Source organism: Chiloscyllium plagiosum, chromosome 9, assembly GCF_004010195.1.
Source record: "Chiloscyllium plagiosum isolate BGI_BamShark_2017 chromosome 9, ASM401019v2, whole genome shotgun sequence".
Lineage (NCBI taxonomy): Eukaryota > Metazoa > Chordata > Chondrichthyes > Orectolobiformes > Hemiscylliidae > Chiloscyllium > Chiloscyllium plagiosum.
Genome location: NC_057718.1, coordinates 28,073,927 through 28,097,770, shown reverse-complemented (window position 1 = coordinate 28,097,770; position 23,844 = coordinate 28,073,927). Strand labels below are relative to the sequence as shown.

Genomic DNA, 23,844 nt, shown 5'->3' with positions numbered 1-23,844 from the left:
GGACTGGGATATCATAGCAATTACAGAAACATGGCTTAGGGATGGGCAGGACTGGCAGCTTAATGTCCCAGGATACAAATGCTACAGGAAGGATAGAAAGGGAGGCAAGAGAGGAGGGGGAGTGGCATTTTTGATAAGGGTTAGCATTACAGCTGTACTGAGGGAGGATATTCCCAGAAATACATCCAGGGGAATTATTTGGGTGGAACTGAGAAATAAGAAAGGGATGATCACCTTATTGGGATTGCATTATAGACCTCCTTATAGACAGAGGGAAATTAAGAAACATTTGTAAGGAGATCTCAGCTATCTGTAAGAATAATCGGGTGATTATGGTAGGGGATTTTAACTTTCCAAACATAGACTGGGACTGCCATCGTGTTAAAGATTTAGATGGAGAGGAATTTGTGAAGATTAGATTAGATTAGATTACTTACAGTGTGGAAACAGGCCCTTCGGCCCAACCAGTCCACACCGACCCGCCGAAGCGCACCCACCCATACCCCTACCCCTACATTTACCCCTGCATCTAACACTACGGGCAATTTAGCATGGCCAATTCACCTAACCTGCACATTTTTGGATTGTGGGAGGAAACCGGAGCACCCGGAGGAAACCCACGCAGACACGGGGAGAATGTGCAAACTCCACACAGTCAGTCGCCTGAGGCGGGAACTGAACCCGGGTCTCTGGCGCTGTGAGGCAGCAGTGCTAACCACTGTGCCACCGTGAAGTGTGTACAAGAAAATTTTCTGATTCAATATGTGGATGTACCTACCAGAGAAGGTGCAAAATTTGACCTGCTATTGGGTAATAAGGCAGGGCAAGTGACTGAGGCGTCAGTGGGGGAGCACTTTGCGGCCAGCGACCATAATTCTATTAGTTTTAAAATAGTGATGGAAAAAAATAGACCAAATCTAAAAGTTGAAGTTCTAAATTGGAGAAAGGCTAATTTTGACGGTATTAGGCAAGAATTTTCAAAAGCTGACTGGGGATAGATGTTCACAGGTAAAGGGACGGCGTGAATCCTTAGAAGAGTATAAAGGCAGTAGGAGTATACTTAAGAGGGAAATCAGGAGGGCCAAAAGGGGACATGAGATAGCTTTGGCAAATAGGGCTAAGGAGAATCCAAAGGGTTTTTACAAATAGGGAGAGAATAGGGCCCCTCAAAGATCAGCAAGGCAGCCTTTGTGTGGAGCCACAGGAGATGAGGGAGATACTAAATGAGTATTTTGTCTCAGAATTTACAGTGGAAAAGGAAATGAAAGATATAGAATGTAGGGAAATAGATGGTGGGACATCTTGCAAAATGTCCATGTTACAGAGGAGGAAGGGCTGGATATCTTGAAACGCATAAAAGTGGATAAATTCCCATGACCTGATCAGGTGTACCGGTGAACTCTGTGGGAAGCTAGAGAAGTGATTGCTGGGCCTCTTACTGAGATATTTGCATCATTGATAGTCACAGGTGAGGTACTGGAAGACTGGAGGTTGGCAAATGTGGTGCTACTATTTTAAAAAGGTGGTAAGGACAAGCCAGGGAACTATAGACCAATGAGCCTGACCTCAGTGGTGGGCAAGTTGTTGGACGGAATCATGAGGGACAGGATGTACATGTATTTGGAAAGACAAGGACTGATTAGGGATAGTCAACTTGGCTTTGTGTGTGGGAAATCATGTCTCACAAACTTGATTGAGATTTTTGAAGAAGTAACAAAGAGGATTGATGAGGGCAGAGTGGTGGATGTGATCTATATGGACTGCATTAAGGCATTTGACATGGGAGACTGGTTAGCAAGGTTAGATCTCACGGAATACAGGGAGACCTAGCCATTTGGATATAGAACTGGCTCAGAAGTAGAAGACAGAGTGTGGTAATGTTTTTCAGACTGGAGGCCTGTGACCAGTGGAGTGCCATAAGGGTCGGTGCTGGGTCCACTACTTTTCATCATTTATATAAATGATTTTGTTGTGAAGGTAAGAGGTGTAGTTAGTAAGTTTGCAGTTGACACCAAAATTGGAGGTGTAGTGGACAGCAAAGAGGATTACCTCAGATTCCAACAGGATCTTGACCAGATGGGCTAATGGGCTGAGAAGTAGCAGATGGAGTTTGATTCAGATAAATGTGGGGTGCTGCATTTTGGGAAAGCAAATCTCGGCAGGACTTATACACTTAATGGTAAGGTCCTAGGGAGTGTTGCTGAACAAAGAGACCTTGAAGTGCAGTTTCATAGCTCCTTGAAAGTGGAGTCGCAGGTATATAGGATAGTGAAGAAGGCGTTTGGTATGCTTTCATTTATTGGTCAGAGTATTGAGTACAGGAGTTGGGAGGTCATGTTGCGGCTGTACAGGTCATTGGTTAGGCCACTGTTGGAATATTGTGTGCAATTCTGGTCTCCTTCCTATTGGAAAGATGTTGTGAAACTTGAAAGGGTTCAGAAAAGATTTACAGGGATGTTGCCAGGGTTGGAGGATTTGAGCTATAGGGAAAGGCTGAATAGGCTAGGGCTGTTTTTACTGGAGCGTCGGAGGCTGAGGGGTGACCTTATAAAGGTTTATAAAATCATGAGGAGCATGGATAGGATAAATAGACAAAGTATTTTCTGTGGGGTGGGGAAGTCCAGAACTAGAGGGTATAGGCTTAGGGTGAGAGAAGAAAGATATAAAAGAGACTTAAGGGGCAACTTTTTCATGCAGATGGTGGTACATGTATGTAATGAGCTGCCAGAGGAAGTGGTGGAGGCTGGTACAATTGTACTTTTAAAAGGTATCTGGATGGGTATATGAATAGGAAGGGTTTAGAGGAATATGGGCCGGGTGCTGGCAGATGGGACTAGATTGGGTTGGGATTTCTGGTCGGCATGGATGGGTTGGACCGAAGGGACTGCTTCTGTGCTGTACATCTCTATGACTCTATGTTTCCCATGCCAACCACTAACAAGCAAGTGAACCAGAATAACCAATGGGAACTGTCCATTCTGTCTGAACATAAGATTTAGGCTCTTCAAGCCTCAATCTGCAGCATTCAATAAAACTATGACTGATCTTGGTATGGTCTCACTAACTGACTCCTTAACCATTGACCAACATGTAGTTCAGAAGTCTGCTCTACCCAGTCTTGAATACATGTGAATTATTAAACCTTCTCTGCTGTCTAGGTTAGAGAATTCCAAAGATTAACCACCTTCTGTGAGAAGAAATTCTTTTCCATCTCCATCCCAAATGGAAGACCCCTTATTCTCAACTGATGCCTTTGGTTTTAGACTTCCCCACAAGGGGAAATGTTCTCTCAGTATCTATTTTGTTACACCCTTTTGATAAGATCGCCTCTCGGTCTTCAACACTCCAATGAGCATGGGCGCATCCTGTTTAACCTTTCCTCAAAAAAACTGTCTTCATGGCAACCATGGGACCACTACCAATTATCATAAAAACCCATCTGGTTCACTAATGTCCTTTAGGGTAAGAAATCTATTATCCTTACCTGGTCTGGCCTGCACAAGACTCAAGACTGACAGCAATATGGTTGACTCAACTGTGCTCTGAAATTGCCTGGAAGGCCACTCCATTCCATGGCAATCAGGGATGGACAATAAATGTTGGGCCAGCCAGCAATATTTGCAACCCATTAACAAAAATGACAATGACAGTCCTTTCATCTCAGGAATCAAGACCATAAAATCTTTCCTGAACTGCTTCTAATGTATGTATGTCCCATCTTAAAATAAGGAGACCAAAATAGTGCATAATACTCAAGGTTTGTTCTCATCAATGACTTGTACAGTTATAACAAGCCTTCCCCAATTTTATACTCCATTCCATTGAAAATAAAGGCCAATGTTCAATTTGCTATTTTAAATATTTGTTGAACCTTCATTGCTAGCCTTCAGTGATTCATTGCAAGCAAACACAGATGTCTGCACCATGCTTCCCCCAGGGAAATGGCAGAAACAGAGATGACAGCAACATTAAAGAGGTATTTAGACCGACACATGAACAGGCAGGGAATAAAGGAATACAAACTGTGTGTAGGCAGATAGAGTTAGTTTAGAAATGGCATGATGGTCGGCACAGATGTGGTGGACCGAAGGGCCTGTTTCTATGCTGTACTGTTCTACCTATACAGCAGTATTCTGCAGTCTCCCTACATTGAAACATTCTCTTTTTTTTTGTCATGATTTGGACTGAGGTGTACAAAGTTAAAAATCACACAACACCAGGTTATAGTCCAACAGGTTTAATTGGAAGCACTAGATTTCGGAGTGTTGCTCCTTCATCAGGCGGTTATACCTGATGAAGGAGCTAGTGCTTCCAATTAAACCTGTTGGACTATAACCTGATGTTGTATGATTTTTTTTGTCATTTTTTGTCATCCCCCCCTAAAAAGGTGAAGAACTAAATATTTTCTGACTACTAAATTTAGTGCACTCCCTTAACCTATGTTTTTACCTTTGCAAACTCTTTGTGTCCTCTTCACAACTTGCTTTCTCAGCATTGTACCATTAATCTGTTAAAGCTCCCTGGTACAGGTTCTCAACCAAACCAAAGTCCTGCAGAAAAGTAGGGTTGGAGTCCAGGGCGAATTTTGTCAAAGTCTGGTTCTGTGATCACTGAAATGTCAGAGCCGGTATCAACCTCCATTAGAACCAGGTGACCATTTAACCAGATGTTTATTTTGATTAGTTCTGATTTGGATGTTGCTAAGCAATGTAACTGTTCCACACCAGATGTAAGTGGACTTTCCAGGGTGTGAACTCTCCTGCATATTGGCCTCTGGGTTCTCTTATTCAATTTAGGTCAACTAGTACTTCTATGCTCCTTGTCTCGAATCCACATATCAGCAGTAATTACAATGGCTTGCCAGTCCTGATCCTGTAAAAAATTTTAACCATTTATCTGCGGCTTGGTTTTGTTTGGGGTTTTACTGTGTTCTGACCTAGACTCCCTCTGTTTAAGATATGTCCTGAGTGTGGCTATGCAATTGCATTCACTCAAGTGGTGTGCCCCAAGCTCAGTCAGACTAGTGACACTGTCCACTTTCATCCTGCAACTCACATGCTCCACTTGCTGCATTTTCCAATGATAAAGCCAGTTGCAGTGCCTGTTTGAAGTCCAGTTGAGCTTCAAGCTAGTAGGCACTTTTGCATGGTTACATCATTAATCCCACATACCAAATGGTGTCTGAGCATCTCATTAAGGATTAAACCAAAGTCACAGGTCTCTTGGGCTTGGAGTCATAATGTTCACTAACTAAATCCATCAACTCTTAAGAAGATTTAGTATCTGGTGTCTCAGAGAAACTGAGGCTCCTAATAACTGAAAAAGCTGTGGGTCCACAAGCTGTCAGGAGAATTACTCATTGCTTTTCATCTGCCTCAAAGTCATATGCCCAGAAAAACTAATGCATTCTTTCCACATACTGGGCCCAGTCTTCAATGGCAGGATTGAACAAGTCAAGCTTCCCAAATAACACATGATGCCAGAAATGCTTTCCTCAACTCAAAGATGACTGTTGCAAACAAGTTGCTTCAGGAACGTGCTTTACCCTCATTGCCACTGGAATAACTCTAGAGAGGCTGGTATCCCATCACCAAGTCACCCTTTTATTAACACGTCAAAAGTCCTTCACACTGGTCCAGCTGTCAAGAGTGTCAAAATGTCTGACATTCCTCTTTTTATCCATCAGCCAGGATATTGTCTTAGCATTCTTCTTCAAAAGGGGTACCATGACCTGTGGCACTGATTCACATTGATAATGCTGGGGAACCTAGGGCAAAAACTTAAAAGAGGCAAACCATGGAGGGAACTTTGTTTCAAAGCTCCACCATGGGCTCTTCAGAATGGATTGTAGGATCCAGAAATCATGTATACATCCATTCTGTACGTGTACTTTGCCTGGAACTTCATTCATTAAGTGCTGATGCTGTTAGCTGTGAGTTACCATTACCCTCCACTTCCCTGGGCAGAGTGAGGAGGAGGGCCCCTTTTAAATTCAGCTTGAACAGGAACTGAACTGAGTATTCTGAACCACATGCCAACCACAGAACCAACTGAGCTGACCGGTTCCCCCTTATAGATTGTATAATTAATAAGCTGGTTAGATGGCAAGTGTGAGGGTCAGAATGACGCTGCTGTTAGGGCTGAGGGAAACATGGGACGTGCCTCTGACAGAAAATAAACTGCTAGGGGAAACCACTCAGGATGAGCCACTAACACATTGAGCCAAGGAATCAGCTTAACTTAATCAATCATGGAATCATCCAGTGCAAAAAGAGGTCCTTTGGCTCATTGATCCTCACAAACGAAATCACTCTTAATCTGCACTAGTCCCACTTTAAAGCACATGGTCCATAGCCTGGAATGTTCTGACTTTTTAAGTGCTCATCCAGGTCCTTTTAAAAGGTGGTGAGGTTTCCTGTCTCTCCTGTTCTCCCAGGCAGTGCATTCCAGATTCCCACCACTCTCTGGGCAAAAATATTTTCTCTCAAGTCCCCTCTAAACCTCTTGCCTTTCACCTTAAAATTCCTGATGAACAGCTTATGCTCAATACGTCGACTCTCCTGCTCCTCAGATGCTGCCTGACGGGTGTGCTTTTCCAGACATTAAAATTATGCCGCTGTTGTCACCAAGGGGAACCCCTCCAATGCAATCACTTCCTTCATATATGTGATGACCAGCACTGCACACAATACAACAGCTGTGGCCTAACCAAAATTTTGTACAGCCCCTGTTCTTACAATCTATGCCAGAACGGATAAAGGCAAGAACCAATGTGTACAAAATAATGAGAGGCTTGGACAGAGTGGACAGGGAAGATCTGTTTCCTCTCGTAGTGAGGTCAATTAACAGGCAATGCAATGTAAAATGATGAGGAGAAGGATCAGAGGGGGCATGAGGAGATAAGGTCTCCTTATCTGAGGAAAGAAATTCTGGCTATTGAGTGAGTGCAACAAATGTTTACCATACTGATTCTTGGCAGCACTAGAGTACGAAGAAAGACTGGATTGGTTAGGACTAAAGAAATAAGGGGGATCTCATAATAACCTATAAAATTCTAACAGGACTAGGATGGGAAAACGCAGGACTGAGACAGTGGTGATCCAGTGAAATTCTCTGCCACAGAAAGTGTTTGATGCCAAAGATTTTCAAGAAAGAGTTAGGCTAATGGAATCATACGACTATGAAGAGAAAACCGGAACAGGGGTTATCAAGTCAAATGATCAGCCACGATCAAATTGGAGGAGGCTCGAATGGTCAAATGGCCTACTCCTATTTTCTATGTAACGCTATAAGGAAAAACATCTTTTAAATAGAGAGTGGTAGGTTTGGTGATCGAGGTGGAAACTCTGGATTTGCACTTAAGTGCTGTAATCCCCTAAGGCTATGAACCAAGTGCTGGATAGGAAGATTAGAATGGGCTGGTCTGTTCAGCAGGGTCTAACAGAATAGGCTAAATGTGCTGTAATATTTCCATGGCTCAGTCTTTGGGCAGGGCATTGCAATGTATACACGAGTTCACCTTTCTCCAAACTGGTGCGCAGGGTGCAACCAATCAGCTTCTTCTTCCACCTTGAAACACTAAGGGGGCGGGGACAGACGCTGGCGGGAAAGGGGAGCTGGGCTGCTATTGGTGGAGGCAACATTCGGGATTCCTTCCTGTGACCCGGTGTTCCATTTTCCCGCCAGCGCCAAAGCTGAGGTCGGTTGGAGCTGGAGCTGGAGCGGGGAGAATGTCCCGGCAGAGCACTCTGTTCAGCTTCTTCCCTAAATCTCCGCCGCTCAGCGCCTCCTCCTCGGCGGCCAAGGCCAGCCCTGAAGCCTCCTGTCCCTCCGCTAAGGTTAAAGCCCAGACTTCCCCCCGGCAGAATGGCACCAGCGTCCGGGCGGCCAAGAGGTGCCGAGCTGCGGCTGCCTCCCCCACCGTCAGTCCGCTGTTCGCCGGCGGAGAGAGGAAAGCGGGCAAGAAGCAGGCGGCCCCCGGGCCTCCGGCTCTCGGGTGAGTGCTGCTGGGACCTGGCCTGGCCTGGTGGGGGGTGGGAGCTCCCGTTTAGGGTAGTTAGTGCCCAGCCCCCTGCCCTTTGGGTGGCGCCCAGCCCCCTGCCCTTTGGGTGTACCGGATATCGCCATTTCAGATTGTAACTCTGATAATATTTTGAAAAGGTAGAAGCAGCAGGAAGTCACCTTTATTTACGTAGCGTCTTGCTCTTTTCGAAGCCTTTGTACAGCATCTGCAGCTGACCACTTGGGAATGTGGTGTGGTTTGGGAGCCTTCAATGCTGTTCATGGTGTCTCGTCCCTTATGTCCACTCGTCTTTCATTTTCAGTGCAATGATTGTTCCCTGCAAATGTAACAGTCGATAGTCGATATTGGGGCAGGGCAGCAGTAATAGTACAGGAAATGAGTTACACCAGCAAAAGGATTTGATACGCTGAGGAATTTTTCTGCTCTGCTCTTTTTCTGCAGCCAAGCTTGTGAATTTGCTCCCGGAGATCTGGTGTGGGCCAAACTGGAAGGGTATCCGTGGTGGCCAAGCCTGGTGTATAACCACCCAACTGCTGAGGAGTATCTCAGGGGCAAAGGGAAGTCTCTCCGTATTCATGTCCAGTTCTTTGATGATCCTCCAACAAGAGGCTGGGTTAGTGTGAAGTATGTCAGGTCGTACACAGGTAAGAGATCACGGAGTTAAATTCCAATTTCTGTCGAGATTTAGCATGCCTTGCCAGTGATTGACCAGATGATGATGTGGGGAAATAACTGGTAAGCCAATTGGACTCAGTGCAGCACCAACATCAACAAGAGGTAGATCCTAGAAAATAGTAGCTCAGCCTTTTGTCTCTTTATCATGCTGTCCCTTCCCCCGTCAACCACTGGAAATCTTCAAATTCTGCAAAGAGAAGTCCAATTTAAGGCTGCAGTGCTTCCCAAGCAGTTTCTGTCAAAACACCTGTATAAATTAATTCTGCAGTTAATGTCGAGAATAATTTGGTGTGACTCTGCAAACCTTGTCCCAGTAGTGTCAATGTAGATTTTGCAGACGAGGTTCTAAAGAATCGGTTGTGTTTGACCTTTTGATCTGACTTCCAATCTTTACTATTAGGTCATCATTGTGTTTCCATAGTTTGTATTCTTTCGAACATTGGGAATTCCCAGGTGAAAGCTAGGTGCTAGTCAGTCTCATTATGAAGAGATTTTCCTGAAAACCTGTGAAAAACAGCATAAGTCCCTCAACGATTATAAACTCTAGTGATTTGGTAACAGAATCAGAAACACAGTTGTTAATGTGCTGCATTTCCATTGATAGGTATTTGTATCTGAGCATGGCCTTAGTTGTTTGTGATATTTCTCAGTTTAATATGTTTATTCATTTGGTAAATGAGAGAGCACGGAAACAGACCCTATGTCCCAATGGTGACCAGGTTTCCTAAATCGAACTGGTCTAATTTGCCGGTGTTGGACCCATGTCCTCCTAAACTGTTACTATCCATGTACCTGTCTTTTTTTTTAAATGTTCTCTCCTGTGAAATGAGGTTATATATCATAGTTGGTGAATGATGCTGACACATTGCCTGCACCATCCCTTTACACTTATTCTCGAGGTGGAGGCATGGAGGTTTTAAGGCATGGCTTTTAGTACTGAATGAGTTCCTTGCTTACCAGTCCCTGCACACGATGCTGCCTCAGCTCCCTTGATTATTTAATCACGTTGTAAATGAGCCAGACATTTTCACACCTCATCATTGCCAAAGAGCAGAAGTATTCTAGAGCAGAAGCCAGGGTCTAGAGTATAGGAGCAGGGAACACTTGTTGCAACTTTACGGAGCATTGGTTAGGCCCCATTTTTTGGTGTTTGTTGATCGGCACAGACACGTGGGCTGAAGGACCTGTTCTGTGCTGTACGGCTCTGTCAGGTTAGCACCTGTAAGCGGGGGAACGCTTTTTGGTTTTGCAGGTCTGGTGTGTAAAGAGGCTCAGAGGGGTGGTATTTGGTAGCTACACTGTTGAAAGGACATGATTGCACTAGAGAGAGCATAGGTGAGATATACCAGGGTGGTGTTTAGGATGCAGAGTGTCAGTTGAGGACAGACTACACAGGGTGGATTTGTTTTCCCGACAGCAGAGGAGGCTGGGCCTTTGGGTGGGATTTATTTTGAGGTTTACAGAATTGAGGTATAGACAGAGTAAATCTGAGAATCTCTTCCCATGGCAGACGTGTCTAAGACCAGAGCACATCAGGTGAGGAGAAACCGGTTTTGAGGGGATATGAGGGAAACGCTTTACCCTGAGGGTGATATAAACAGGGAACAGGCTGCCTGAGAGCATGGTGGAGGCAGCTACTCACCCAACATTAAAGAAATATCTGGAAAAGCACTTAACATGCCAGGGCATAGGCTGTGGACCAAATGCAGGAAAATGGGATTCGATTTTTTTTTGTATTTGTTGATAGCTCCTTGAAAGTGGAGTCGCAGGTAGATAGGATAATGAAGAAGGCGTTTGGTATGCTTTCCTTTATTGGTCAGAGTATACATGCCAGGGCATAGGCTGTGGACCAAATGCAGGAAAATGGGATTCAATTTTTTTTTGTATTTGTTGATAGCTCCTTGAAAGTGGAGTCGCAGGTAGATAGGATAGTGAAGAAGGCGTTTGGTATGCTTTCCTTTATTGGTCAGAGTATTGAGTACAGGAGTTGGGTTCCCTGGGGTCGGGGAGTCCAGAACTAGAGGGCATAGGTTTAGGGTGAGGGGGGAAAGATATGAGACCAAAGGAGCAACTTTTTCACGCAGAGGGTGGTATGTGTGTGGAATGAGTTGCCAGGCTGGTACAATTGCAACATTTAAGAGGCATCTGGATGGGTATATGAATAGGAAGGGTTTGGAGGGATATGGGCCGGGTGCTGGCAGGTGGGACTAGATTGGGTTGGGATATCTGGTCGGCATGGATGGGTTGGACCGAAGGGTCTGTTTCCATGCTGTACCCCTCTGACTCTGTGGGCTGAACGACCTGTTCTGTGCTGTATGGCTGTTCAGGTTTGTATTTCTTTTTGCAGGTCCGGGGTGTAAGGAGGCTCAGAGGGGTGGCATCTATTTCAGTGGGAAACCTGAAATCCGCAGGGCAGTGGAGCTCGCAGATGCTGCTTTTCCAAAATCGAGAGAGAAACGTTTGGATTTGGCCGTGTGTACTGAACCTTCCGAACCAGAGGAGGAGGAGGAGGAAATGGAGGTAAATGAACAATGGTTTCAATTAAACTTCTTCAGAATGAAAGAAGCCAGCCCCTTTTGAGCAGGGAACATTCCCAAATTTGATTCCTCTAGCCAGTGCTGAAATGAGTTGATCTGAGCTAGGCAGCAGTGCCCTGAAATTCACAGGAGGTGAAAAGGTGGGAATTCCTGCCCTTTCAGATTGGGTGACCACATGAGGTACTGCTTCCTCTGTCTCTAGAACAGTCACTGATCTTGAAGTAATCTGATTGTTTTAGTTGCAGTTGTACTTGGAGCTCCATGCGAATATATGTATCATGTGGCTTGAAGCACTCATGCGAACAACACTGAACATCTCTTACACCAGCCCTCCCAATACCTCTATCACTTTGTGTCAGTATCGAAGGGTAGGCTATAGTCCAGCAACTTACAGGTCAATTTATTCCAACGTATTAAACTTGCCACTTTCCAGTAAATGTGTTCCAGTTCCCGACACTGAATGTTTCCACTGTTTGTTCATTCTTTTGCCCTTCTGCCTCAGAATGCCAAGTTGTAGAGATTGCTGTCCTTTGGACAACTAGCAGCTGGACTCCATTGAAACAATACAAGCTTATGGCACAGAAAGGCCATTCGGCCCACTCTGCACTGGCTGGAAAGCCTAGCCACCTGTTTCCTGGCACCTTGGGCAATGGCCTTGCAGGTTAAAGCACTTCAGGCTCTGAGCCATATCCTGGTTCCTTTTAAGTTCCTCAAGCTCCAAAGTGGGCAATGAATTCCAGACACCCACCATCCAATGGGTGAAAAAGCTTCTCTGTGTCCCCTGTAATCCTTCACCTGATCACCTTAAATCTGTGCTCCAGGTAACTGATCTCTCCACAGCGAAATATGGTCTGGTTGGTGGGGTGGTAGGTGAGTACGATGTATATGGAGGTTACCACCCTACCAACCTCCATATACATCGTATCATCCGTCGTCATTTCCACCACCAGGGATATATTTCCCTCCCCTCCCCTATCAGCGTTCCGAAAAGACCACTCCCTCCGTGAACCCAACCACCCCGTGGCTCGACACTTCAACTCCCCCTCCCACTCCACCAAGGACATGAAGGTCCTTGGACTCCTCCATCGCCTGACCATAGCAACACAACGGTTGGAGGAAGAGCAGCTCATCTTCCGTCTAGGAACCCTCCAACCACAAGGGATGAACTCTGATTTCTCCAGTTTCCTCATTTTCCCTCCCCCCACCTTGTCTCAGTCCCAACCCTTGAACTCAGCAACACCTTCCTAACCTGCAATCTTCTTCCTGACCTCTCCGCCCCCACCCCCACTCCGGCCTATCACCCTCACCTTAACCTCCTTCCACCTATCGCATTTCCAACGCCCCTCCCCCAAGTCCCTCCTCCCTACCTTTTATCTTAGCCTGCTGGACACACTTTCCTCAATCCTTAAGAAGGGCTCATGCCCGAAACGTCGATTTTCCTGCTCCTTGGATGCTGCCTGACCTGCGCTTTTCCAGCAACACATTTTCAGCTCTGATCTCCATGATCTGCAGTCCTCACTTCCCCCCCATGTTTTTTATGGGCTCAGCCTTTGCCTTAGACGAAAAGTGAGGATTGCAAATGCAAATTTCTCAATGTTCCCTGCTGGTGAAGGGCTCCTGCCCGAAACGTCGATTTTTTTTGATTTTTTTTTTCCTGCTCCTCGAATGCTGCCTGACCTGCTGTGTTTTTCCAACACCACTCTCTAATCTCAGCTCTTGCTCTTAATATACGTGTGTATTTTGCTTAATTTTATCAGTGGTACTACTTCCTGTTTTGTGTTCTCCTAATTTCCTGTGTCCGTTCACCCTGTACTTCCTGTAGTCTGAGGTTTCATGAACTTTTTTTCAGCTTGATCTTACTCTGTATGCTTTGGGATAACCACAGAGCTCTGGATTTAGCAGAATGTTTTGTGAGATTGTGTCAACGTTGTCCTTGCTGAATCTCACTTTTGGCTGTTTCTTATTGATTTGTTACTGACCTTTCTTGAAGTATCTGTACCCAGTTGACATTTACCAGATCATTTTTCAGCTTTCTATAGTTTGCCTTCCCTCAGTTTGGAATGTTTGTTTCTCTCTATTTCTCACTTCCTCTAATGATGCTAAATCTAACTGTATTATGACTACTATCTCCAAAATGGTCCCCCACTGTTGCTACGTCCTGCGTGACACCTTTCCTGAGACTGAACTTTGCTACCTTTTCTCTTATTGGATTTCTCATGTGTTAGCTTAAAAAATGTTATCGAGCAGTGTTGAAGAATTTTGTGCCTGTCAGTTGATATTTGTGTAGTTGAAGTGACCACAGTTCTTAGCTTTTCTTTGTGCTCAGAAATTAGTCTGTCCACTTGCTCCTCGAACTGTCCCTTGTTGGGGTTCTATGGCGCACACCTCCCAATGTGACTGCCATCTTTTTTCTTTCTGGGCTGAACCCATATACTAAATGAGGCTATTGCATACTTCCTGCTAGCTGGATAATGTAGCTAATAATGCCTCAAACTTTCTTACCCCATCTTTTATCCCGCCTGACCATTCCACCCCTCTCTTTTCTCCCCCCCCCCCCCCCAGGATGTTTTACTTCTCTTTAAGCTGCATTTCTGTTTCTGCAATACTATTGCCTGTTGATCTGTGCTCTCCGATCACTGGCTTTGTTCACTATACTCTCATGTTTACATAAATACCTTTTAATGCTACTATATTCCTGCGCTGTATGGTATTGAACTTCTCTCTCTGAGTTGCTCACCTAGATTTCTGTTTCCCATTCCCTGTCAAGAATTTTCCCTCTGGTTACCATGCCTCTCGCCCATCTGGTTTAAAGCCTCCCCAACAAGAACAAATCTGCCTGTGTGGATATTTATTCTGGTCCTGTTCAGGTAAAGACTGCGTGGCCCCATCTTCTCCAGAATCTGTTTTGAAACCCACCCTCCTATATCGGCTTTGAAGCCATGTGTTTGTTCGCTGGCTTCCCTGTTCCCTGTACATGGGGCTGGGAGGAATTCAGATTACTGTTTCAGAGAGCCTGCCTTTCAACCTCCTCCCCAGGTCTCCGAAACATACTTTCAGTACCTCCTCCCCATTCCTAACTCTGTCATCGGTACCAATATGAGGCATGGCCTCTGGCGGCTTTGTACTGCTGAGACTCCCTTTCACTCAGGTGATTCTGCCCATCTGACAGTTTCTGTTCCATTAGTCTGGGCTGGATTGCCCCTGTTCCTGTTTCGCTGACTGGTCACGCCAGGCTGTTGGTGGGGGTGGGGCTGCTTTGGACTGGCCAGAGGGTTGGGGGTCAAGATGAGAATTGAGTCAATCCTCAATGTTCCTTTCCAGGTGACTGACCAGTCGGCAGCGAGCGAGGAAGATAAAGAAAATAACAGTGAGGACGAGAAGGTGAAAGGGCAGAGGTCGAGGACCACACGATCGGCCAGCACCAAAACCAAGAGGCGGCGGCTGGTGGTGGAGTCGGACAGTGACGCGGAAAGCTCCGAGGAGGAGTTCAGGCCGGAGCAGCATGACGGGAGTAGTGAGGAATGCAGCAGCGGGGTCGACGAGAGGGAGCTCAGTGAGCCGGATCCTGAGACTGACCCCGATAGTCCAGTCAAGACACCATTCAAGCGGAAACGCGGAGGCACGGCCAGGAAGAAAAGCGCCTCCAGCTCCCCCTCAGAGGTGCCCAAGAGAGCGGCGACAGCAGCAGTGTCCTCAATCACCAAGTCCAGACTCTCGGCATTCTCCACTCCTGAGACCTTAGAGTGCCAGTCTAACAGCGGTGGAGCGGGCAGTCCCTCGCCAGCCACCACCTGGGACCACGAGAAGCTAGAGTGGTTAAAACCAGGCAAGAGGAAGGACGCTAAGAGACGAAAGGAGGGTGAGCCCGAATATGACCCGTCCACACTGTATGTCCCTGACGACTTCCTCTGCAGGTGCACCCCGGGCATGCGGCGGTGGTGGGAGCTGAAGTCCCAGATGTTTGACACCGTGATTTTCTACAAAGTCGGCAAGTTTTACGAGCTGTACCACATGGACGCCGTCACCGGCGTGACCGAGCTGGGCCTGTCATTCATGAAAGGCAGCTGGGCACACTCGGGCTTCCCCGAGATTGCCTTTGGCCGTTTCTCGGACGCCCTGGTTCAGAAGGGCTACAAGGTGGCGCGGGTGGAGCAGACAGAGACGCCCGAGATGATGGAGGCCCGCTGTAAGTCACTGCATCACCCGACCAAGTTTGACCGGGTGGTCCGGCGCGAGGTCTGCCGGGTCATCACCAAGGGCACGCAGACGTACAGCGTCCTGGACGGGAGCGCAGCAGAGAGCTGCAGCAAGTACCTGCTGTGCCTTAAGGAGGCAGCGGCGAGCACTGAGCCGGCTGGCCAGGCCTGCTCCTATGGAGTCTGCTTCGTCGACACATCCGTCGGCAAGTTCCATGTGGGCCAGTTCGTGGACGACCGGCACTGCTCCCGCCTGCGGACCCTGTTGGCACATCACCCCCCGGTGCAGGTGCTTTTCGAGAGGGGCAACCCGTCGGCGGAGACCAGGAAGATTCTGAAAGGCTGCCTGGGCTCGGCCTTGCAGGAAGGCCTGCAGCCTGCCTCCCAGTTCTGGGACGCCTCCAAAACCCTCCGAGTGCTGGCCGAGGAGGGCTATTTCAGCGAAGTGAGGGAGCCGGGGGTCCCTCTGCCTGACGCTCTGCGGCCGATGGTGTCCGAGACTGACTCTCTCGGCCTCACCCCGGGCGAAGGCTATGACCTGGCCCTCTCAGCCCTCGGCGCCTGTATCTTCTACCTCAAGCGGTGCCTCGTCGACCAGGAGCTGCTGTCGATGGCCAACTTCGAGGAGTACACTCCCGTGGATGTGTCTGCTGATCGCACGAAGGGGTCCCCTACCTGCCCCGCTGTGGGGCGGCAGCGCCTTGTACTGGATGGCGTCACCCTGACCAACCTAGAGCTGCTGCAGAATGCCACCACTGGCACCCGCGAGGGCACCCTGCTGGAGCAGCTGGACCACTGCTGCACTTACTTTGGCAAGCGGTTATTGAAGCAGTGGCTGTGTGCCCCACTGTGCCAGCCTGTCGCCATTGAGGACCGGCTCAATGCCATTGAGGATCTCATGGCTGTGCCCAACACTGTCGCAGAGCTCGTCGAGCTGCTGAAGAAGGTGCCCGACTTGGAGCGACTCCTGAGCCGCATCCACAGCATCGGGTCACCGCTGAAAAGCAAGGACCACCCCGACAGCCGCGCCGTGTTCTACGAAGAGACCAGCTACAGCAAGAAGAAAATCGCCGACTTCCTGTCTTCTCTGGAAGGTTTCAAAGTCTTCCAAGAGGTTCTACAGGTTGTCGAGCCGTCTATGGCTGCCTTCCGGTCTCGGTTACTCAGAGAGGTTGTCAATCTGAAAGGCAGCACTGCCGAAGGCCTCTTCCCCGATCTCTCCTCTGAGCTGAAGAGATGGGACACAGCTTTTGACCACCAGAAGGCAAGGAACACTGGAGTCATCACTCCAAAAGCTGGCTTTGACCCTGATTATGACCAGGCCCTTGCCGACATCAAACAGACGGAGCGGGAGCTGCAGGAATACCTGGAGGCGCAGCGTGTGAGGCTCTGCTGCCGCAGTATGGTTTACTGGGGCTCGGGCCGCAATCGCTATCAGCTGGAGGTTCCCGAAAACATCGCTGACCGCCGCGTGCCGGAGGACTATGAACTGAAGTCGACCAAAAAGGGCTACAAACGTTACTGGACTAAAGCGATCGAGAAGCTGCTGGATACGATGAACAATGCTGAGGAGAGGCGGGACAGTGCTCTTCAGGACTGCATGAGGAGGCTTTTCTACAACTTTGACAAGAATTACAAAAACTGGCAGGCAGCAGTTGACTGTATGGCTGTCCTTGGTGAGTGTCCTTGTGCAGCCTCTTATTCTGTCAAAAGGAAGATTAAAGAAATCTCATGGGTCAATAGGAAAAAGGGGCACAATGTCCATTTAGCTGCATCTTAATAACCCCTGCCTACTGACTGCTTCCTTTTACAAGGACTGACCTGTAACGAGTTTCTGCTGATTCAGTTGTTTTCACCCAAGTATCTCCATTTCCAGAGCTGTTTGTGGTTGCATTTAGTACTCTTTGAACGACCCCACTCTGCTCCCACCCCAGCCCCTCTCTCTGCCACCACATCCCCATATTGGCCTTGATGACCACTCTCAGCTTGGGGCAACTGTCTCCTCACTATTTTACAGGATGAGCTTGAACACCGCACTGACCCTTGGTGGTATGTGGTTTCTGCTTCACTCCTCAGCACTGGGGAGGTACCTGACAGGACAGAGCAGCTACAATCCCCCAACTTGTCTTGCTCAGACAGATCCTATCTCACCCTTCTCATGGTGCTATTGCAAACAGATCAAACTCCTTCAGTCTCCTGTCAGCCCAGGCCTGGCCCAGCCCAGTGTTTAGACCGTGAATTATTTTTTTTTTTGTTGCTCTTAGTTGAGTAAGTCAGAATTTTGCACTTGAAACTCGCATCTGAGTGAATCAATAGTGAATTACAAGGTGTGATTGTGTCTAATTTGACACTTCAGTTGGTAATTTATTCTATTGCTGGTCTAAACGGAAATGCTTTCTAACTGCTAAATTTGCAATGTCTTCCATTTGGAATGTGCTGTAAATATTTTGGAATTCTCAGATCACTTGGACTTCCTCTAAGATACTGCTTTGTGTTCAGAAAGGGATTTGCCATGTTCTGTCAGCCCTCCGTTTGGGAAGCTGGCTGAAATGTGCTATCTCAGAGCAGTTATGAATCTGAGACGGCCTCCGTAAAACTGAAGCCAGCGCGATTGTGACTGCACAGGCGCTTGGTGTCCTTTAGACGACAATGTACCGGTGTCTTTGTGTCCTGTTCAGTTTCTGGTCAATGGAAATCCCAGTATATTTTCTATAAGAAGGAAATCTCTGCTTATAAATCAATTTGATTAGTAACTTAAGCAATGATAACTTTGGCTGTTGTGTATTGGTAATTATGCTGATTTGTCTATGAAACTTAGGATATAATGTGCAAATGTGTGACGTGCGTTTTGGCAGGAAGAAGAGCTGAATATTATTTAAGCGGAAAATGCCGCAGTGCAGGAATTTGGGAACCCTGGTCTATGAATCACAAATAACCAGTGTACAAATTCAGGTAGTAAGGGAAGGCAAAAAAAAGCATAAAAATAGGCCATGGTCAGACCACAGCTGGAATACTGAAAACAGTTTTGATCTCATTGAGATGCTGGCATTGGAGGCAACCCAGTGAAGGTTCACTCTGGTAATACCAAATATGGAGAGAGCTTTTTTAATGAGAAAAGGTATAGGAGGTGCCTGAACCTACTGGAATATAGAAGAATGAGAGGTGACCTTATTGATATAAGATTCTTAAGGGACTACTTGACAGGGTAAATGCAGAAAGGTGGTTTTTCATTATGGGACAGTCTAGGACCAGTTGGCATAATCTCTAATAAGCGGGTGGGTATGTAAGATAGATGAGAAATTTCTTGAGGATGCTGAACCTGTGAAGTTGTTTACTGTAGAGGTTGAATTGTTGAGTGTTTTCAAGGCAGACTTCAATAAGGGTGTCAGATTATAGGGAAAAGGGCAGCAAAGTCAAGGGGAATGGCCGCCTTCCGCGCCATTGTGTGTTGATCTTCACATAGTCATAGAGTCTGTACATCACGGAAACAGACCATTTGGTCCAATTTGTCCATGCTGACCATATATCCCAACCTCCTCTCGTCCCATTTGCCAGCACTTGGCCCATATCCCTCTTAACCTTTCCTATTCATATACACATCCAGATGCCTTTTAAATACTGTAATTGTACCAGCCTCCACCATCACCTCTGGCAGCTCAATTGTTAATATAAATCTCCTTTGCCACCAGGAAATGGTACAAAGGTTTGATTCTTGTAGATTTCATTGCATTGTCACTCTTGTATGGTTCTTCAGAATTGCCTTCAACTCAGTGGTCTTACTCTTGCAGATGTTTTGTTGAGCCTAACACACTACAGTCAGAGTGGAGATGGGCCGATGTGCAGACCTGTCGTAATGCTTGTTGAAGATGACACGCGACCGTTCCTAGAGCTTCGAGCTTCGCGCCACCCATGTGTCTTAAAAACCTTTTTTGGGGATTTCATCCCGAATGACGTGTTCATTGGCTGCACGGACGTTGACGATTTGGACGGCGGTCCCAGTAACAACCAGGCTTCCTGCCTGCTTGTAACAGGCCCTAATATGGGAGGCAAATCTACACTCATGAGACAGGTGTGAACCTGCAGCATCCAGCACATTTCTATTATCTAGCTCCTTTAAACTTAGATCAGCTGATGAAGTACCTTTTCGAAGTGTAGTCACTTCAGTGTTTAGTCTTATCATCTTGCTCACTGCAAACTCCTGCAGTGTAATGACCAGTGAATTTGTTCCAGTGTTAGTTGGAGGCTAAATATTGGCTGAACAAAGAGGGGAGGGCTCCCTCTTTTCCAGAATATTGCCATGTGATTTTTTTTTTAAACTTCCAAACAAGGAGGCTGAGGAAGCCGTGGTTCAGCTTCAAGTCCAAGACTTATCCGCTGTCAGTCTGCAGCGAGTACTGTGTAATACCTAGCGATTTGAATCCACAGTTTATAATTTTGGGTTGAGAGTATATACAAAGGCTGAATTTTAAACCAAAAGTTGTTTTTAATCCTCCCCTGCAGTTTGAGGAATGGTCTTCGAATAAAAGCAGAACAGATGAGCGGTTCAACAGAATGCATTTGAGGTGTAGAACGTAGAAGGGTGATGTGAAAGACGTACAGCAGGGATCTGACTCCCTTCTCTTTACCCCCTCCCAACTAGGTTGGCCTCCTGGTCATCCTGGCACAACTGGGGTGCTACGTGCCTGCAGAGAGCTGCAAATTTAACCCCGTTGACAGAGTTTTCACACGTCTGGGAGCATCTGATAGAATCATGTCAGGTAAGATGACATTTTGGGATTGATTTACTCCTTTTTTTAAAAGGGTGCAGAATTGTTTTGCCCAAATTGCTATCAAATGTTTGCAGTTTTTTGCTGAAGCTAAGCATTTTTAGTACAAAACAAAGATAAACCCGTTATTACAATTAAGTGAAAGTGCTCAGAGCACTTGCATTTTATACTTGCACTGCTGCCCTGCTGAGTCTTAATAACAGAAAATCTGGAGTTAAGAACCAGTTTTCAGTAATCTAAGCGCATCTATATTTGGCTTCTTTAAGGGTGTATGTGGATTAAAAATGGCCAAATTTTAAGCCACAAGTTTTTGCATTATTTAATTGCATGGCTGTAGCCAGGTCATTGCTGTAACTTTCAGATCCTCTGGAAGCTCAGTTTATATCCAACAGAAAACCCGAATAGAAATTTGGCTGGGGTGCGGTTCACGAAGGCTAACTTTATTGATGGTCTCCACACATGTGGGATAGTGATCAGTTAGCTTATTGGCACAAATAGCTGCTGGATGAAAGCTGATGAAATATCTTTAGGTCCAACACAATGTCTAGAAAAAGCTGTGCAGAAAGTAGTGAAGTACAATGGAGCAAGCCTCTCCTCGGGCCATGTGCAGTAGTGTCTGAAATAACATTAAACCTTTCATTCTCATAGGTGAAAGCACCTTCTTTGTGGAACTCAGTGAGACCTCCAGTATCTTGCAACATGCAACTCCACATTCCCTTGTGCTTCTGGATGAATTGGGTAATTTCTTTGCATATACTTAAAGTATCTGATGAATCTATGATGGTTTTCTCACATGTTTAAGGAGCTGGTGCCACTTTGTGTTTGAATTTGATGAGCTGTCATAAGAACAAATCAAAATGCTTTCACTGTGCATTTCAAATGGTGTTTGCTCTTTGTTTCCTGGGGCTACAGCAAAGCAAGAATTGAGTACTGGTTGGTTGTAGTCACCAGCAATCCAGGTGGAGAGGAATTGTGGTTATTTTCAATAGAGGTGATCTGGGGAAATGATAAGAATAAACAGTAATGTGAAAGTACATCAAAAGGTCTTTTGTGATCACTCTGATCCATCCATCACTGTTCCAATCCATATTAGTGAATTTATTTGGTTTCTTCAGTTGTAAAATGTCAGATCTTGTTTATTTTACAAAATGAAATATTGTGGGTTTTATAGGGACTCCTGAGAGGGAGCTGGCACTTTAGATCCAAAATCTTACCTTTCCTGCTGTTTGTGGGGAAAATATTGCCATGGTCTTACTGAAGTTATTTCAAACAAATATTTCCTAGCTATTAGTGAGTAGAGTAAAATGGGGATACATATTTAGAAATCTAGAGACATGGCATCCTTGGCTCAGTGATGGCCATTTCCCTTTTTAACCCTGCAGCCTGGCATTACTGAAACAATTTAGATTGTTTGTGTGCAAATTGCAGTGTTGCCTTCATTTCCTGTGAAATGTTTTGTAGTGTGCTGTATGTTCTTTCCTGTTTTATGTAGCACCACCAGTGCAGTGTGGGGTGTTTTTTTGTTCCAATGGGAGATCAGGAAGAATATTAGTTGCCATTTGATATTTGTATGAAGAGACCATGATTCATTTGTAGGTCCAACCTTTATCTGTTGTGTGGGGGGAAAAACAACTAGAAATACCAGGTAGAGAATGAGGTAACACCATTTTCCCATGAGAATCAAATTTCACAGTTTCAAATGATTTTAATGAAAAAACAGCATTGAGCTTAATAAAACTGTCATGTCTACACATTGGTTATAGTTAAAGTTTTATGGCTGCAACATTGTTTTTAACAGTGAAATTTAATCTGGTGTGGAAAGTTGTCTTTGTTAGGAAAATGTTTATGCTGGTTTTACTGACAAAACTTTAAAAAGTATTAAATGAGAAAGCATTTGCTGACCTAACTTTAATATATTTTTGCAATTCTAGGAAGTATATTTTTGGCAATTTTCTTAAGGCTCTTCACATTTAGAAAAAAGTTGCACACCCCTGGCATAGTCTGTAGGTAAGGGTTTTTGGAGGGATAGCACATTGTCTAACTGGTCATTAATAACCATAGGGCAGTGAAACTGCTTTTTCCCCCCCCCCAGTCGAATCTCTGCGTCCTAGCTCCATTTTGCTAATCCCTCTCACTGAATTGGGATGGTTTGGGTAGGAACCAACTGGTCTGGAGGATGACCACATTACATGTTGAGCCCAATTGCTGTTGCAAATGACCTGAGTAAAGTAAAATAAATATCTAGGTTTGAGATGCACTTCTTTAGGACAGTCAGACCAGAAAGGTTTTTCATAATTTGTTACTTTTACAAACTATATAGTCAGCTAGTTTGTTAGATATGACTGAAGCATTCTCAATTTTTAATATTCTGAATTTTTACTCCAGGCCGTGGTACAGCAACATATGACGGCACTGCGATTGCTAGTGCAGTAGTGAAGGAGCTTGCTGAAAATATCAAGTGCCGCACTTTGTTTTCTACACACTACCATTCCCTTGTGGAAGATTTCTCTTGCTCCACAGCAGTCAGTTTAGGACATATGGTAAGCACATGGCACTCAATATAGTTGGAATACTTGTATTTTGACCTGGTCTTTTGTTAGAAAAGTTGCAAAAGTCAACTGCATGGTGATAAAGGCATGGAAACCTGCATGCGTAGCAGAGACATTGACTTCTTTCATAAGTACAGTGAAATAAATGTTAAGTTTGTACATACTCCATAATATTCTCTGGACTGTTTATAGGCCTGCATGGTTGAGAATGAGTGCGAAGATCCAAGTCAAGAAACGATCACGTTTCTATATAAATTTATCAAAGGAGCTTGTCCGAAAAGTTATGGATTTAATGCAGCAAGACTTGCAAACATTCCTGAGGAAATTATCCAGAAAGGTCACAAGAAAGCTAAAGAATTTGAGAAGACTACAGTTTCCTTCCGACTTTTCAAGTAGGTGTAGAAAATAATTAAACCTTGTTTTAACTTAACTGCAATTATCTGAATTGCTAATTACTGGGCAAATAATGCATACACATTAATTTCATCAAGCTGAAACAGTGGTAAAACTACTTTCCCAAGGAATTAATTGTAACTTTCTATTAGTCAGGAAAGAGCTCAGCTCAACCTCCAGGGTTGATATCCTGTTTCCTAAGCTGGTTTTTAAGATGCAGTAGTGCTAATAATGTTCACTTTTCCACTGTGGATTAGATGTGAAGAAATTGGGAGAATATAATGCTATGCTTTTAAATTTCTACACAATCAGCATAACATGCTAAATGTTTTCATTTAATATCTCCCTTTTCAAAGGCATCATTCACAGGCAGGGCTGACCATGTTAGGATAATCATAGAATTGCTACCCTTTTGTTTAAGTAAAAGAGGATTTTTTAGTTCACTTAGTGAATGGTGGATTATAGTGCAGTGCAGTGTAGTATATCTGAAGTTTTAATGTTTTCACTAAGTTTTCAAAAACTCTTTTCTTTTCACTTCCAGAGAGATGTGCTTTTTGGTTGAAGACCCAAATATTAACTTCCTTACCCTAAAGCCAATACTGCAGAAGATTGCTGAAATCTGAAAACAGTATCAAGTGTATGGTTTAATTCAAAGACATGATTTTTGAAATTATGTTCTAATAAAGTTTATTTTAAAATGATAAG

The 23,844-nt window shown here is 45.3% G+C and overlaps 1 protein-coding gene across 1 annotated transcript; it reads left to right on the top strand.

Annotated features, from left to right (window-relative positions):
* Window positions 1-7,614: 7,614 nt before the first annotated feature.
* On the top strand, window positions 7,615-23,840 carry msh6 (mutS homolog 6 (E. coli)). The gene is made up of 10 exons (XM_043695618.1): window positions 7,615-7,996; window positions 8,465-8,667; window positions 11,046-11,218; window positions 14,557-17,107; window positions 19,220-19,500; window positions 20,071-20,188; window positions 20,846-20,935; window positions 22,583-22,737; window positions 22,939-23,138; window positions 23,681-23,840. Exons 1-10 carry the CDS (start codon window positions 7,731-7,733, stop codon window positions 23,760-23,762), a joined length of 4,119 nt encoding a protein of 1,372 aa, XP_043551553.1. The 5' UTR covers window positions 7,615-7,730; the 3' UTR covers window positions 23,763-23,840.
* The last annotated feature ends 4 nt before the right edge of the window (window positions 23,841-23,844 follow it).

Excerpts from the sequence above, each read along its gene's own strand:
- msh6 (XM_043695618.1), top strand. The coding sequence starts at position 7,731 with ATGTCCCGGCAGAGCACTCTGTTCAGCTTCTTCCCTAAATCTCCGCCG. Across the intron at positions 7,997-8,464 it reads CCCGGGCCTCCGGCTCTCGG|CCAAGCTTGTGAATTTGCTC; the intron begins GTGAGTGCTGCT and ends CTTTTTCTGCAG. Across the intron at positions 11,219-14,556 it reads AGGAGGAGGAGGAAATGGAG|GTGACTGACCAGTCGGCAGC; the intron begins GTAAATGAACAA and ends GTTCCTTTCCAG.